General features: G+C 35.4%; 1 protein-coding gene across 1 annotated transcript; it reads right to left on the bottom strand.

Moving 5' to 3' along the window:
* Positions 1-88: 88 nt before the first annotated feature.
* On the bottom strand, positions 89-16,240 carry LOC142341770 (GPI-anchor transamidase component PIGT-like). The gene is made up of 3 exons (XM_075392990.1): positions 15,977-16,240; positions 12,082-12,894; positions 89-1,026 (listed from the first exon to the last, which is right to left on the bottom strand). The coding sequence occupies exons 1-3, from the start codon at positions 16,236-16,238 to the stop codon at positions 425-427; spliced, it is 1,677 nt and encodes a 558-aa protein (XP_075249105.1). The 5' UTR covers positions 16,239-16,240; the 3' UTR covers positions 89-424.
* Between the last annotated feature and the right edge of the window lie 905 nt (positions 16,241-17,145).

The raw sequence follows: 17,145 nt of genomic DNA, 5'->3' as shown, positions 1-17,145 counted from the left end.
TTGCTAAGTTTAGTCATGGATCATTTGAAACCAATCACCCAATCAAAAAAGGTATTGGATATCAAAAGATTTCGAGAAAACTCATTAATGGTAGAGATTTTTTTATTCAGCTCAGCTATTGCTATAAAGACTTGCTATTAAGTAGCAAAATATGTAGCATCAAATTCAGTTTTTGGTAGCATCAATAACTTTCAGGAAGTTTGTTGCGCTTATATATCGCAGCACAAAAGAAATTTCGCAACATGGGAAGCGCATTGATACAAACATTAAGCGCAACATCACTTTGATTCAAAGAATGATTAAACGGCAAGAGATTTCAATCAACGGCAAAATATAGGATTGCAGTACCGTTTCGATTCCAGAAGGCCCAAAATCCTAAATTTCGATCCAAAATCCAATGATCCATAAAGCCAAGGAAAGCTGACTAATCAACCTTTTCGTCTTTTGGTTTCCGTTTGAACATGGCCAGCAACTTAGCCTTTAAAGCCGACAATTTTTGCTTCAATCGACCTTTAACAGTTTTATTTTCAACAAAACTGTACCGCTTGGTCGCCAACGTCTGAGCAGCGCTGAACCCAATAGTCATAATGGTACTCGAAAGACACAGTACATTGTAAGGCATACTGAAGTCTGGAACCATAAGCTGTATGATCAACGGTTCTGAATAAATTTTAAACGATCGGTTATGAACGTCCGCGTAGACCATAGAGGGTCCACAAGCATGGCCATGATGCGGATCTGGTGGGTGTTCTGTCCATTTTAGCAGAACTTTTCTGATCTTGACTGAGATCTCAACGGTCTCTTTAGCACCAATACTGAACTCTAACTGAAGAGTGGAAGGTCGCTCACGATCTTGTGATGGAACGTAATGGAAGAATGAAGGTTTGATCACTTTGTTGTTGGAGTTGGTCACTTCCAATGTGTGAACAAAGAGTCTGAAGTGCCAGGGGACTAAGTCCAAATAGCTCACTTTAATTCGTTCGTCTACTTCATTTGAGATACGACACACTATTTTTTCTTCGCCGTCTAAAACAATGTTCTCTAAGTTTGCATGCATCAATATTTTATTGATAGTTATTTTTAGGTTAAAAGTGGAACTTGATAAATTGTATAGAAACTTTGACTACTATTGTTTGAGTTAGTTAAGCTGAGAGTAACAAGAAAATCGTGGACAACGGGTCATAAACGATAACCAAGTCATAGAGCTTAACACAAGTTGGTGTAATTGTCCAAAACTTTGGGCTCGCAACATAAAATAAACATAACCGACTAACGTCAGGCGAACTGCTCCCAAACGACTGGCGAGCAGTCGGCTTCGTCAGTAGCTAGCTGCAGCTTAGGGAGGCTAGTTTTGGCTTAATTGAGGGGGTGAGCATGGGGGAGAGCGCGAGTGGTGGCGAGATTGCGGACTTAGATTGAGGGATGGAGTGGGGCGAAGTGTGTGTTTGTGTGCCGCGGGCAATTTAATTTAGAGGTGAGGCTTTTTATGGGTACAAAAACTCTCTCCTCACAGCGGTTGGAACCGGCGACCACCAGGATAGCCGTCTAACATCTCTGAACCACTCTAAACTACAACGGCTTTGCTCCTCAAAAGTTTCTTGAAAGAAGTCAAAGAATGCTCTAGAACAAAAGCGCAAAGACGAGAGCAACCGAGAGCAATTAAAAACTACTTAGCGGGAAGTTTAATAAACTTCCACAATAACTATTTATAAATTCTTTGCACACAAGGACAGGTTATGTGTGTTTGCACGAAATGTTCCAACCCATTAAAAAACAAAATGAAAACAATAAATTATCGAAAAAGCGTATCCTCGTTTATCTATTCAAAATAGCTATTAACGTGCGTAATGAAAACGTTGATTATCATCGGTTATGAATTGCTGCTTTGTTTTTTCAAAAAAAAGACAGTTGGAGTTGAGATATATTTTGACGTGGAAGTACAATCTTTCTGTACAAAGTTAAGTCCTACACCACGTTCCAGCCTCCAAAATCAAAAAATCATGCCTCTTCGGATCGGAAGTCTTGATGAAAAGCCAAAAAATACACGTAATTAGTTGTAAGCCAACGCAGGTGACAGGTGAATCGAAAAAAATTAGTCATCTCAATCACGCAAATTAAACGTTTCTCCAATTAAGTTAAATTATGTGATATAAAGAAAATCTTTTCAATTAACCTGCTCTAGGCGTTCACGCTTAAGAGAAAAAGAGGCCGATGGAGTCGCTAAAACAAAGATTGAAATTAGTTCGAAATTCTCGACTGAGTACCAGTTTTTACCTTTCGCAAAAAATAATCAATTATACTATACAAGCTGCCTTAATGAACTTACAAAGATTGAAATTAGTTCGAAATTCTCGACTGAGTACCAGTTTTTACCTTTCGCAAAAAATAATCAATTATACTATACAAGCTGCCTTAATGAACTTACAAAGATTGAAATTAGTTCGAAATTCTCGACTGAGTACCAGTTTTTACCTTTCGCAAAAAATAATCAATTATACTATACAAGCTGCCTTAATGAACTTGAATTTACCTGAAATTACTTCTCTCAAAACAAGCGACTAATTACTGAAACCCTGTTTAAAAAGCAGCACAAATTGTTTTAAAAGTGAATCAAAGGATTTTTCAAACACAACTTTTATATTATCTCAAGCTAGGTCGAGGGCCGTGAAAGACGATGAAAATTTGAAGGAATCTCTCTCTACAAAACTGCTTCAAAACTTTTGTGCTATATAACAATAGCGGTTCTGTGATTGTTAGAAAAACAAATGAACAGTAATTGCTCAAAAAAGGTTGAAAAGTTTTAATGAAGTGCAATAAAAATCTATAAAATCTTCTAGAATCAAACAATTAAAGACAAAACAAGTAACTTTTTTCATGTTAGCTAAACCATTTTCTAATGGGTATTTTCAATTTTTTCAGACACCCGTATATTCCTATGGATGGTACTAGAGTTGTTTGATAAACATTTTTTGAAGAAAAAAGATAAAAAGAACACAAACTTTCGGTAGTATGTATTAAGCGTAAATTTATCAAAAAAAATTTCTCAAACCATAAGGATTGCTGCTTTCGCGTAGAAAGAAAAAACACACGAAATCTTAGCCAGGATTGATTAAACGTTTCATCTGATTTTCAATAGTGCATCATTTTTCATCTTTTCGAATTATCTAAACTTCTCTTTTTTGGAAAAAGTTGTCTCTTTTTCATTCTATTTTTTCATAATCATTATCTTCAAAAGTGATTTGTACGTATTTAGAAACAATAAAAAAGGGAAAAACTAAGACTAGAAGAATTGAAACAGGTCAAACAGATAACTTCCTATTTGACGAAGTGTTCTTGTGGCGTGAAAATGAGTAATTTTCTAAAACGGCAAAATATACGTCGCAAAGAAAAACGAACAGGAATTTGTCAAAGCTACCACTCGTCTGCCTTCGAAAAAGAAACGATCGGGCAAAACTCATTTTATGAAACAAAATTCAGTCCCCCATTTCTGAACCTGATGCCCCATTTCATGCCACTTTGAAACAATAAAAATTTCGCAAATTATTGTGAAAATGATGAGCAAATTCGTATTATTGCAACCTAAAAGACTCCGCCAACACATCCGTTAAATTTTCGTACATTTTCACTTGATAAATTATACATTTTAACTTCAAAAATTAATGAATCTGTTCTATTTATATTATTGTAAATTACCCAAACTCACAAATTCATTTCCTCTATCAGATTTATAAAGTGAATCTTTTATTTAAATGTAACTTTTGTACATTTTCACTTGATATTCAACAATTAATGAATCTGATCTATTTATTTTATTGTAAATTACCCAAACTCACCAAACTCAATCACGCAAATTAAACGTTTCTCCAATTAAGTTAAATTATGTGATATAAAGAAAATCTTTTCAATTAACCTGCTCTAGGCGTTCACGCTTAAGAGAAAAAGAGGCCGATGGAGTCGCTAAAACAAAGATTGAAATTAGTTCGAAATTCTCGACTGAGTACCAGTTTTTACCTTTCGCAAAAAATAATCAATTATACTATACAAGCTGCCTTAATGAACTTACAAAGATTGAAATTAGTTCGAAATTCTCGACTGAGTACCAGTTTTTACCTTTCGCAAAAAATAATCAATTATACTATACAAGCTGCCTTAATGAACTTGAGTTTACCTGAAATTACTTCTCTCAAAACAAGCGACTAATTACTGAAACCCTGTTTAAAAAGCAGCACAAATTGTTTTAAAAGTGAATCAAAGGATTTTTCAAACACAACTTTTATATTATCTCAAGCTAGGTCGAGGGCCGTGAAAGACGATGAAAATTTGAAGGAATCTCTCTCTACAAAACTGCTTCAAAACTTTTGTGCTATATAACAATAGCGGTTCTGTGATTGTTAGAAAAACAAATGAACAGTAATTGCTCAAAAAAGGTTGAAAAGTTTTAATGAAGTGCAATAAAAATCTATAAAATCTTCTAGAATCAAACAATTAAAGACAAAACAAGTAACTTTTTTCATGTTAGCTAAACCATTTTCTAATGGGTATTTTCAATTTTTTCAGACACCCGTAAATTCCTATGGATGGTACTATAGTTGTTTGATAAACATTTTTTGAAGAAAAAAGATAAAAAGAACACAAACTTTCGGTAGTATGTATTAAGCGTAAATTTATCAAAAAAAAATTTCTCAAACCATAAGGATTGCTGCTTTCGCGTAGAAAGAAAAAACACAAGAAATCTTAGCCAGGATTGATTAAACGTTTCATCTGATTTTCAATAGTGCATCATTTTTCATCTTTTCGAATTATCTAAACTTCTCTTTTTTGGAAAAAGTTGTCTCTTTTTCATTCTATTTTTTCATAATCATTATCTTCAAAAGTCATTTGTACGTATTTAGAAACAATAAAAAAGTGAAAAACTAAGACTAGAAGAATTGAAACAGGTCAAACAGATAACTTCCTATTTGACGAAGTGTTCTTGTGGCGTGAAAATGAGTAATTTTCTAAAACGGCAAAATATACGTCGCAAAGAAAAACGAACAGGAATTTGTCAAAGCTACCACTCGTCTGCCTTCGAAAAAGAAACGATCGGGCAAAACTAATTTTATGAAACAAAATTCAGTCCCCCATTTCTGAACCTGATGCCCCATTTCATGCCACTTTGAAACAATAAAAATTTCGCAAATTATTGTGAAAATGATGAGCAAATTCGTATTATTGCAACCTAAAAGACTCCGCCAACACATCCGTTAAATTTTCGTACATTTTCACTTGATAAATTATACATTTTAACTTCAAAAATTAATGAATCTGATCTATTTATATTATTGTAAATTACCCAAACTCACAAATTCATTTCCTCTATCAGATTTATAAAGTGAATCTTTTATTTAAATGTAACTTTTGTACATTTTCACTTGATATTCAACAATTAATGAATCTGATCTATTTATTTTATTGTAAATTACCCAAACTCATCAAACTCAATCACGCAAATTAAACGTTTCTCCAATTAAGTTAAATTATGTGATATAAAGAAAATCTTTTCAATTAACCTGCTCTAGGCGTTCACGCTTAAGAGAAAAAGAGGCCGATGGAGTCGCTAAAACAAAGATTGAAATTAGTTCGAAATTCTCGACTGAGTACCAGTTTTTACCTTTCGCAAAAAATAATCAATTATACTATACAAGCTGCCTTAATGAACTTACAAAGATTGAAATTAGTTCGAAATTCTCGACTGAGTACCAGTTTTTACCTTTCGCAAAAAATAATCAATTATACTATACAAGCTGCCTTAATGAACTTGAATTTACCTGAAATTACTTCTCTCAAAACAAGCGACTAATTACTGAAACCCTGTTTAAAAAGCAGCACAAATTGTTTTAAAAGTGAATCAAAGGATTTTTCAAACACAACTTTTATATTATCTCAAGCTAGCTCGAGGGCCGTGAAAGACGATGAAAATTTGAAGAATCTCTCTCTACAAAACTGCTTCAAAACTTTTGTGCTATATAACAATAGCGGTTCTGTGATTGTTAGAAAAACAAATGAACAGTAATTGCTCAAAAAAGGTTGAAAAGTTTTAATGAAGTGCAATAAAAATCTATAAAATCTTCTAGAATCAAACAATTAAAGACAAAACGAGTAATTTTTTTTCATGTTAGCTGAACCATTTTCTAATGGGTATTTTCAATTTTTTCAGACACCCTTAAATTCCTATGGATGGTACTATAGTTGTTTGATAAACATTTTTTGAAGAAAAAAGATAAAAAGAACACAAACTTTCGGTAGTATGTATTAAGCGTAAATTTATCAAAAAAAAATTTCTCAAACCATAAGGATTGCTGCTTTCGCGTAGAAAGAAAAAACACAAGAAATCCTAGCCAGGATTGATTAAACGTTTCATCTGATTTTCAATAGTGCATCATTTTTCATCTTTTCGAATTATCTAAACTTCTCTTTTTTGGAAAAAGTTGTCTCTTTTTCATTCTATTTTTTCATAATCATTATCTTGAAAAGTGATTTGTACGTATTTAGAAACAATAAAAAAGTGAAAAACTAAGACTAGAAGAATTGAAACAGGTCAAACAGATAACTTCCTATTTGACGAAGTGTTCTTGTGGCGTGAAAATGAGTAATTTTCTAAAACGGCAAAATATACGTCGCAAAGAAAAACGAACAGGAATTTGTCAAAGCTACCACTCGTCTGCCTTCGAAAAAGAAACGATCGGGCAAAACTCATTTTATGAAACAAAATTCAGTCCCCCATTTCTGAACCTGATGCCCCATTTCATGCCACTTTGAAACAATAAAAATTTCGCAAATTATTGTGAAAATGATGAGCAAATTCGTATTATTGCAACCTAAAAGACTCCGCCAACACATCCGTTAAATTTTCGTACATTTTCACTTGATAAATTATACATTTTAACTTCAAAAATTAATGAATCTGATCTATTTATATTATTGTAAATTACCCAAACTCACAAATTCATTTCCTCTATCAGATTTATAAAGTGACTCTTTTATTTAAATGTAACTTTTGTACATTTTCACTTGATATTCAACAATTAATGAATCTGATCTATTTATTTTATTGTAAATTACCCAAACTCACTAATTCCTTTCATCTATCAGATTTCTTATAAAGTGAACCTTTTTAAATTTAAATTTTTTTCTCAAACAATTTTACTTTGTATCTAGAACGTATTGAATATGTTTAATATTATTTGAGCTACTTATAAACCAACAGATTGTACTAGACTCTATAAACTATAGGTTTCCCGTAATACATTTCTAACATACAAAGTAAACATAGGTCATATAATGTAACCAGTTATTGTATCTGAAAGCTGAAAACAGAACCTATTAGCAACTTAGGAGACTTGTCACTGATGAAATAAATGATACTTGCAAAATACTCGCAAGTACACTAAATTCAACTGCAAATAGGCGCAATTTGAACACATTGCGAGCACTCGAGAGCAAAAACACAGAAAAAAAAGTCACATCGTCGCACGTGAAAAAAATCGCTTTCAAAAAGCTCAAATTTGTTCCATTACTAACTCCTCACGCCATTTCAAAGGCAAGTGGAAAAAATAAACTTCGATCATACTCGCCTTTTCAGTCACTTTAACACTCCCGCTTTATTAAAAGCAATACTCCAAGTTGACTATACCGAATTCAACTAGACGATACAAAGCCGAAAAAGTGTCACCAGTTTAAAAAAGACAGCGCAGCAATACAAAATTTTAATTTGGATTGTAGAAAAAACAGGGCCGCTTTAATAGCCGGCTGAAAAGATGATGGCAGCTATTGAATCGTCGGACAAATTGCTCTCAAACAGCTAACTTAATCTGTAGCAAGGCTAGCATGACTGATTGAAAGGGGAGAAAAATCAGGCAAGCAAAAAAGGGCGGGGCATAAATGGGTGAGGTCCAAAAACACGCCTAAAATGACCCTCTATAAATTTACGCCCACATAGCAGAATTATGCGAATGGGCAGTGGATCGGGCGGGTTAAGAACTTTAACTCACAGAATTGCCCTTCACAACTTGAATTTAACACCTATCGGTAGTTAATCCTATACTTAGCGACTACCAAGGATCCCAGAGATCTGATCAGCAAATATCTCTGAGATCGTTGCTAGTCGCTAAGTATAGGATTAATCGAAACTGCCGATAGGTCTTAAATTCAAGATGTGAAAGGTAATTGTGTCAGTTAAAGACCTTCACACGCCCAATCCAGCGCCCATTCGCCGAATTCTGCTGTGTGGGCGCAAAAGAGCTCAGAGTTCTGACCAGCAACTTAATGACTCAGGGCTTTACGAAATCATCTGCTTTCTCAAGTCAAAAGTCAAGCAAATTGGCTGACCAGACAAAAACGGCCACAATTGGATAAAAAATAGAATAAAAACACGACTCATACAATTGCTACGAACTTCATTCGAGAGCAATTAAAAACCCGCCCTCTAAATTCAATTAGTTAGGCAAATAATTTTTAAGGATAGGTTTTGGTAAAACATAACAAGTCCAGCCAAAGCTGGAGTAAAATGGCTCAGGTTTGCTATATAAAAGCAAAAAAAAATCCACGCATAGCTCATTCCAAAAATTGCAATATTGATGAAAAAAACAATCATATAGACATTGTTCAAGTTATAACAAATATACAGGATTTTAATCATCGATGAATTGCGTTTTGTTGTGATCCCCTTAGTGCGGGAGGAACTATATGCTCAAATGGTTTTTTTTGTCCGTCAATTTTGGCCGATTGATATGCTCACCGTAGAGAGTTGCGAGTGATTTCATCAAAAAATTAAATTCAGTCTCTCTCAAAGATTTATGGAGGTTTTCAGTTTTTGCAAACAATTGACTTTGACGTGATCTTACTCATATTTATCGCATTTTTGCTCAAATTTTTACAAACTTAGCACAAAATGCTTAAATACAGATGAGGGCTGTTGGACTGTTTGGCTCGTCATTTTGGCTATTTTTTGGCCGATTTTTCAGCCTCATATTTTGAATAATGAACGTTCTCAAAAGTACCATTTGAAGGATCAGGACATATTTGATGCTTGCAATTGATAGCTAATGATTTTAATGACTGACTTCGTGTTTTTCAATATCAAATTAGTTTTTTTTAGTTTTGCCGTTTTTGTTCTCCTTTCTCTCGAATAGTAACTCAATCTCAGTATCAACAGGATCATCCAATTTCTCGCGAAGCAACTATTATCATCTTTTTATTTCTGTTTCTACCGATAATTTTACGACTTTGACACCGTGCTCTTATAAAAAACTGAGTATTTGATACTGGTCCATATTTGTGGTTCTTTACGTTGTCTTTTCACGAAGTCCCTCTGAAAATCGGCCTTATTGGATGAGGCTCCGATGATCATACAACCTTTTCAGCAAATGGCTAATGTTCTTAATGGCTTCAATACTGAATTGATGTAATTTCTTTGAATTTTTGAGTTTACCTGTATAAATTGCTTTTTTTTGTTGTCATAGTACATGGTTTAACTAATATCAGGTCTTTTTCCGCTTCCTATGGAGTTACATGAAGATATCTTCAGCATTATTTAGTTGGAAATTTATGGTTTTTACGACTTTTGAACTTATTTCGTTCCCAAAAATTCATGTGATATTTGAATTTTACCACTTTTTTCAAAAACAAAAGGGTCGACTGGTTACCTAGTTTTGTTAAGGGCCCTCTCTGCTTTCTATTGAAGTGCAAGTAAATTTGTTTCAAATAAGTCTTATCTGATGCCCGTCTGAATTTAATACTCAATATTTTTGAAAATATATATTGAATTTTTGCTGGAACTATTGTCTTTTTTTTCTGGTTGTTTTATTTTTCTGTTTACCTTGTATCGTAATCTCATTAATGGCCAGCCACAAGATGTTTCAAATGCAGCATTATCTAAATCAATTAGTGGTTTGAGTTTACAACATTTTTTTAAGCATACGCTAATTATTTTCGAAAAAAGAGATTTAATGGAAGTTTTCTATCTCATCCTCATTTAGTGGAAATTTAAGTCAATAACACTGAGAAGGGAGGTCGAAACATTATGTGCAAACACACATTACCGAGCCGACTTGTCTTGTAAATTAATTGCTAAAAACTGCTGAAGAGTCGTACAAGAAGTGCCGTTAGAACGAAAAACCTTAATTGTATAAATTTCCACCTAAACAACTCCTTGGTTAATATCCAAAAATCGTCTCATGGAACTATTCTACAATAAATTCAAAACTTAAGCCAACTAACGTCGAACGAATTGCTCTCGAACGACAGTCGGGGCAATTTAATTTAGAGGGCGCGTTGCTTAGAAGTTATTTAAGGTTGCAAAAATCCAGCCCCCGAGAGGGTTTCGAACGCGCAACTTCCAGGATAACAGTCTGAAAACTTATCCACTAAGACATATAATCCTTGCTACCTTAACGCTAAAATTCGCCTTCAGGTCAGCAACAAACTTTCTTAGGAAAGAAAGCAACTGAGATCACGCAGAAATTCAGAAGTTAAGAATTTTCTAGAACAAAAGCGCAATACGGGCGAGGACAAAATTTTGCATTAAAAACACGTGCGTTTACATTGATTTCCTCAAAATTCGTTCGAGAGCAATTAAAAATACAGGTACAAAAATACAGATACGAAAACGACCGAAAATAGCCAAGGTCAGACCGAATAAAAGCCAAAATTTCTGGTTAACGTTGAAACTCTATTACTCCGCCACCCTATCAACCCATGATAATAATAGCCCTGATAGGAGCTCTGATGACTCCATCCATAAGTTTATCATAAAACTGCAGATCGCTCGAAAGTTAGTGAACTAAAAAATAGACTCCAAAACTTTCCATTTTCTCAATACGCTCATAGAAGCATTATTGTAGCACCAAACTATGACAAAGATTTTTTAATCATGCAGCCACTTCCGCCGATTCCTCAAGTTTAGTATTAAACTAGCGATCAGAAAAGAATGAAACTTTGCCACGCCATTTATGGATGTCATGACTCGGTCATATTTTGATTTGACTAAAAATTTGTAACTATTAGAAAATGAGCTAGAGTTAAATTAACCATAACCGATTAACATCGGGCAATTTTCTCTCAAGCGACTGGCGAGCGGTTGGCTTTGTAAGTAGCTAGCTACGGCTTAGGGAGGCTAGCTTTATCTTAATTGAAGGAGCATTGGCTGAGAGCATCGGGGTTGGGGGGGTGTTGAGCGCGCTGGGTTACGGTTGCAACGATAAGGGGTGAGGGTGTTGGCGCGTGGGCGGAGGTCTGGTGTGGGTGGGGATGAGGGGGGTCATGCTCTCAGAGCCGCCTTCTCACCATGAATTTATGTCTCCAAAACAGTTTCGATGAATAGCATACTTAGTCTAGTAGGCTGAAAGGCTCCTTAATGCCCTCCGGGCGCTACCTGTATATCCTGTTTCCGAGGACGAAAGTCAAATGGTTCAGACGAAAAATCGGTCAAAAGGAAAATTGCATAAAAAGGCCACAGGACTAATATATACTGAACGGCGAAAGAAATTTAGTACCTCCTAATTTTACGAAGTAAAAACTCATTTTTCGAGGCATTATTACTCCAACTTAAAGTCAAATTTCGAAAACAAATTTTACATCATTGCTCTCCTACACTAGTCTTCTCGTCACAAAACTTAAACCAGTGGAATTCAGATAAAATGCAATTCCCAAAATGCAATTTACCAGAATTCCCAATGTAAAGTTCGTGGAATTCCTCCAAGTTTCACAGTAAAACAAATTGTCACAAGATGTGATATGTTTTCAGGTTTGTTCAACTGTGGCTAAGTTTGCACTAGTGTTAAACATAAGACAGAGAGAGAGAGAGAGAGAGAGAGAGAGAGAGGAAGATGTTAATAAATTGTATCGTGTGCACGAGACAAGTGTAGGGGATCAATGGTGTAAAAATTGTTTTCGAAAATCGATTTTAAGTTTGAGTAATTTTGCCTCAAAAACTGAATTTTTGCTCAGTAAAAATAGGGGGTTTTCACTTACTTTTACCGTTCAGTATAATTGCAACAAACTTCGCTTGAGAGCAATTAAACATCAAGCTATGATTTAACTCACCGGTAGTAGACGAAAGGTATTTATGCACAAGTACAACAGGCTCCGCAGCCTTACGATCAGATTTCGAAACTTGACCTGCAGAAAAGCCAGTTTTATCCTTAGATTGACAGATCCGGTCGAAACTGATATCACCGTATCTATCGTCGTTTTGGTCCAACATCACAATGTTTGATTCACCTGCTTTGCCATTGTTGTTTTTAACCGATATAGAAATTGCACAGCCTTGTTTGAAACTTTTAGTTCGAATTAATGTTTCATCGGCTAAAGGGCACACTTTTCCCATAGGCCTGTGAAACAACGTTAATAGTGACAAAGTTCTAGAAACATCTTTGAATCTTGCACCATCGAAAACAACACTAGCTGATAACTTCATTGCGATATCTGTCTCAGAGCAATCAGCACTTCTTTTGCAAGTCTTATAAGCGTTGACGTCTAAAGACATGTACTTTGAATTAAACATTTGATTCGCATTAAGTAGTTGAACAAAACCAGACGAAACTTCGCAAGGCAACAATTTCTTCCAGGGGGTCAAGTTTTCAGTGCATACATTTTCAGATGGCAAGTTTGAGTACTTCATTGACGAGCTGTTCAGTTCCTTATGATATTCGGATATTGGTCTCAGGACTCTGTTGGGTGATCCACTGAAAGCGGTGCTCATAAAGTTTAGTGAGGCACAGAAAAACCCGGCCAATGAATTCACTGCCAGATCCCATTGGTTATCGTCATGTCCGGGACCGAACCAAATCCATAGTTCAGCTCCACTTGGATTGGCGCCCTCGTTAGGGTACCCGAATTGTTTGTATCGCCACATACCTAAAGATAAGATATCAAATAGTAAAATCTGTTGTACAATGAGTTTCGTTGGATCTCCGTTAATGATCCCCGTTCCCCGTTCGCTATACCTTGTATCTTCCCAAGTAGAGGCTGTCATACATCACGTGATTATTTTGCCCATGATATTGCGAGCAAAGAGTCGAACGTCACGGGGGTTTTCTTATTCCCCAAAAATGCATTTGCTGCTTAATATAACCCACACTATTCTCTCAAATTTTTGTCTCGTAGGCACGATCAAGACAAACAAAATAATGGGTAGAATGTCGAAAAACTGCCCATTGTTTTTTCCATTTGCTACACGTGGTTTATAGACAGCTATACCATTGATCACTGTAGTTTACCTCGATGTCAATTTATTAAAAACAAAGACGACAGATTGTCGAACAACAGCAGTGGAACAGACAGAAAAATGATACCCTTTCTTAAAAGAGACTACTGAGAACAAAGACAAAAGTCATGCTACTCATATTGAACTTCTGATTTACACATCAATCCTTATAGTCCTCGTTTAGCTTGGGCAATATCTATTCCCTTACATTTACAAAAATGAATTAACTTAGTTACCATGACTGGGTTCATAAAACAACAGATCACCAGCTTAATAAATCAATTTTCAACAGCTCATTTCCGTTTTCCAGATATGACATATATGTTTCTAATCTCCCCACTTTGGTCAGGTAAGAATAAAAACTAAAAACTAAAAAATCTAATTGGTTTATACAAGTCATTTAATGAGAGAACTCTGCACTAATCAGGTACAAGCATCTGTTGTCATTAGTTAGGCGAAACGGGTGATTATCATATTTGCGTTCCACGCATTAATTGGATTGAAATGGATTCACCTACAATCAGAACTATAAGCCCTTGAAATTTTTCCTAACCATCGCAAACGCAATAGCTGAAAAAACACCTAATGTTTACAAAACACCTTACTTAGATTGTTTTCTTGAAAATTACAATTGCAGTTGTTGCATTTTGCCAAGGAAACATTCATAATCAACTTTTCAACAGTGACGCTTTCCAATAGTTCCACAGACACGCATTAATTGGATTGAAATGGATTCACCTACAATCAGAACTATAAGCCCTTGAAATTTTTCCTAACCATCGCAAACGCAATAGTTGAAAAAACACCTAATGTTTACAAAACACCTTACTTGGATTGTTTTCTTGAAAATTACAATTTCAGTTGTTGCATTTTGCCAAGGAAACATTCATAATCAACTTTTCAACAGTGACGCTTTCCAATAGTTCCACAGACATAATTCTAAAACTGGCTGCTTTAAATGTAACTCCGAGAAAATAGCATTTCATAAAATAATTTATGCTAACTTCTCTTAAGGGCAATGAAAAACTGTTGAACTTTTAGAAATATTTATCTACCTTGGAAAGCTGTGATAGCCGTGAGCAGTGACTTGGAGAAGCAAAATTTCAAGCATGTATCATTAACTGGAGGATAAAACCGTTCTGTTTCTAGGTATAAGAAAAATTTCCTAGAAGTAATTTAACGGTAAATAAGGGAAATTATTTATAGTTTGGGAACTTTTACCGTCGCAGTTTTGTTTCTCTTCATGAAATCTATATCTCAACCAAAAACGTTTGCCGTGATGGAATTAGGATTACTGTTCTTGAAAACATTGTTATTTTTCCGACAAAAGATAAAACTTGAGAATGAGCATTTGTTGGGCATCGATTAAGTCGAATTAGTTGCTACTGTGATCAGCCGGTTACTTGTTTTAAAAGAATGGAAACAACTGATCGTTGGATTGAAAACAAAAATTTATTGTTGGCTTAAAAACAAACCTGATTGTTAAATATAAACTAAATCATCGAAAAGTGTCAAGAGATCTTCAAAAGACAACGCAACGCCTCGATAGAGAACACTTTTGAAAGAAAGCCAGACGACTGTAGACGACCATTAAGAGAATGCTGATGGCAAAATAGGTCACTTTTTGATGATCTGTCGGAAAAAGTGAGTCTGAATGAAAGTAATAAAAATAAAAAAAATAGCGCAGACGTTCAAATCATTAGTTCATATCGCAATTTTTAGATTGTGTTAGAAGATCACAGTTAGATGTCGAAAAAAGGACGCAACATATATATTTATTTGAATCCTTTCAATGTAATAAAAACAAACAACTGCTTAAAAAAATCTCGTCTAAGCACCATTAGAAGACATAACCCTCCTGTAAGCATCTTTGCAATAAAGGGACCATGAAGAAACGATGAAAACAGATGTCAAATTGTCGCATGTGATCAAACAGGCTCAAATCGAATCCCAACAATCTGTTCTCTCGTGTCAATTTAAAAGTATTAAGAAAGTCGAGCCTGAAGCCTACTCGCTTGCTTCTTCGCTTCACTCCCTTTCAACTCAAAAAAGACAGAGCACAAATACAGCATTCAAAATGTTTGTTGCAAAACGACCGCGAGCCAATACTTCTCTTCGAATCGAAAAAGCTGTGCTCGAGAATCTGACTCGTTTACCAATTGAGGCTATATTAAGGTTTGCTTCAATGTTTCAAAGAGCCAACCGGTGGACCGACCTAATATAGGGTAATAGCCCGTAACAACACAGTCAGAGTCAGGTCTTTCTATATTACTAAGCAACATACTAAAAAAAATTAGACGTAGTTATCTACCTTCTAAGTGAGCGTATGACCAGAATAAATGGGGAAATTCTGAGATCAGAAGACGCATTTCTTTTGTTTAAATGGATTTTCGCCATCACATCCTTTACTGTGGCACCAAAAAGCTATATACAGTACATGAAGCATTTTAGTTAAAACGTTTGATTTGCGATAAGGCCAGAAAATCTCGTGTTCGCCGCTTAGAGAAAAGATGGTTAAGCTGTTTTTGTCTCATAAAAACTATTCAAACCGTCTACTAGATATTTAAAGAAACTATGGGCGTAAAGACTCGTTACTAGAACTGATTTGAACTTGTTTGAAAGTGGCATAAAATTTTGAACTGTTCTCTTTGATGTTCGTGGGTCTTTTTGTAAAAAAAATCGTCAAGTGTCCGTAGCTTATGGTACCATAATTTATCTTGTCAGATGACCTACCTTGAGTTAAAGACAAGTGGAACTCATTCACAACGTGATCATGCATGAAGTCGTACACAACTTTAGGAAACCGGTCAAAATGAGCATGACGAGTGGTACCATAATCCTTCTTGCTTTGGAATGTGAAGTCAAAAGTGAACAGTGCTTGATAGTCGCCATTGGGCAACCACCGTAGATCAAGTGCTTCTGAATAGGATTCCTCGTTGCATATTACAAGTTTGAGATACAAGATGGCGATTATAACCAACCGCCATATTATCATTGTCAACTGAAACAACCCACAGGTCATATAATGAAATAATGATCCAATCTAGGTTCAATCTAGCACTGTTCCGCAATCGATTACGCTTTAATTATAAACGAGTTGAATGCATGCGTGGCGCAGAATGTACCCACATTCGTACTTGCGATCAACAATGCTCAAATTATACGGATGGGACCGAAAGCAGAAACTGTTCACTGCTCAATTTTTTTTTACTTTAGCATAGCAGCAGGCTGTTAGAGAAAGCGTTCTTTTACCCTCAGTGGGATCAAAACAAGGATAGAAAGCAGATGAAATCGGTGTGAGTTTCGGCAGTAACAAGAGACAAAATACATTCAATTTTGATTTATAAGCTGAAATCTATTTTTTGTTATAGAGATTAGTGAAAGATTCGTATTAACAAAATACTGAACTCACCTATGCAATTTCAAGCAAATTTTTAAATAAATCTTATTGATCGCGTTCCGTGTGTTCAGTCTTCTTGTTTCTTCTTGTTACTGATTATTTGACGCATCAAGTTGTAAAAATCGGGCGAAAGCTCGATAGTTCACATTTTTAAACAATGGACTTACGAACGGCCGATGAGTGCTAAATTCAATTGCAGCCTCCCACGGCCGGTGGGCAGTGAGACATTTGGTTCACTAGCGGTCTTCAGATGATTTATTAGAGCTTATATATAGGCCAATAATAAGATTTAAAGTGAATCGAAAACATGAACTGGTCTAAAATAAACTCAACAAACCTCCTTGTGAGCAACTGGTTGCATTCAGCTTCGAAATATAATGGGGAGGGCGAGTTGCTCTCAAACGACCAGCGCGCGGTTGGCTCCGTCAGTGGTTAGCCACGGTTTTAGTGAGGCTAGCTTTAGCTTAATTGAAGGGCGTGAGGTGAGCGCAGTGGGAGGATG

Source organism: Convolutriloba macropyga, chromosome 6, assembly GCF_964194025.1.
Source record: "Convolutriloba macropyga chromosome 6, txConMacr16.3, whole genome shotgun sequence".
Taxonomy (NCBI): Eukaryota; Metazoa; Xenacoelomorpha; order Acoela; family Convolutidae; genus Convolutriloba; species Convolutriloba macropyga.
The sequence above is the reverse complement of the archived record's forward strand: the minus strand, read 5'-3'. Positions and strand labels throughout refer to the sequence as shown.

Coding starts and splice junctions, on each gene's coding strand:
- LOC142341770 (XM_075392990.1), bottom strand. CDS start 16,238: ATGATAATATGGCGGTTGGTTATAATCGCCATCTTGTATCTCAAACTT. Junction 12,895..15,976: donor CCACTTGTCTTTAACTCAAG/GTAGGTCATCTG, acceptor TCTTATCTTTAG/GTATGTGGCGATACAAACAA. Junction 1,027..12,081: donor ATACCTTTCGTCTACTACCG/GTGAGTTAAATC, acceptor ACATTGTTTTAG/ACGGCGAAGAAAAAATAGTG.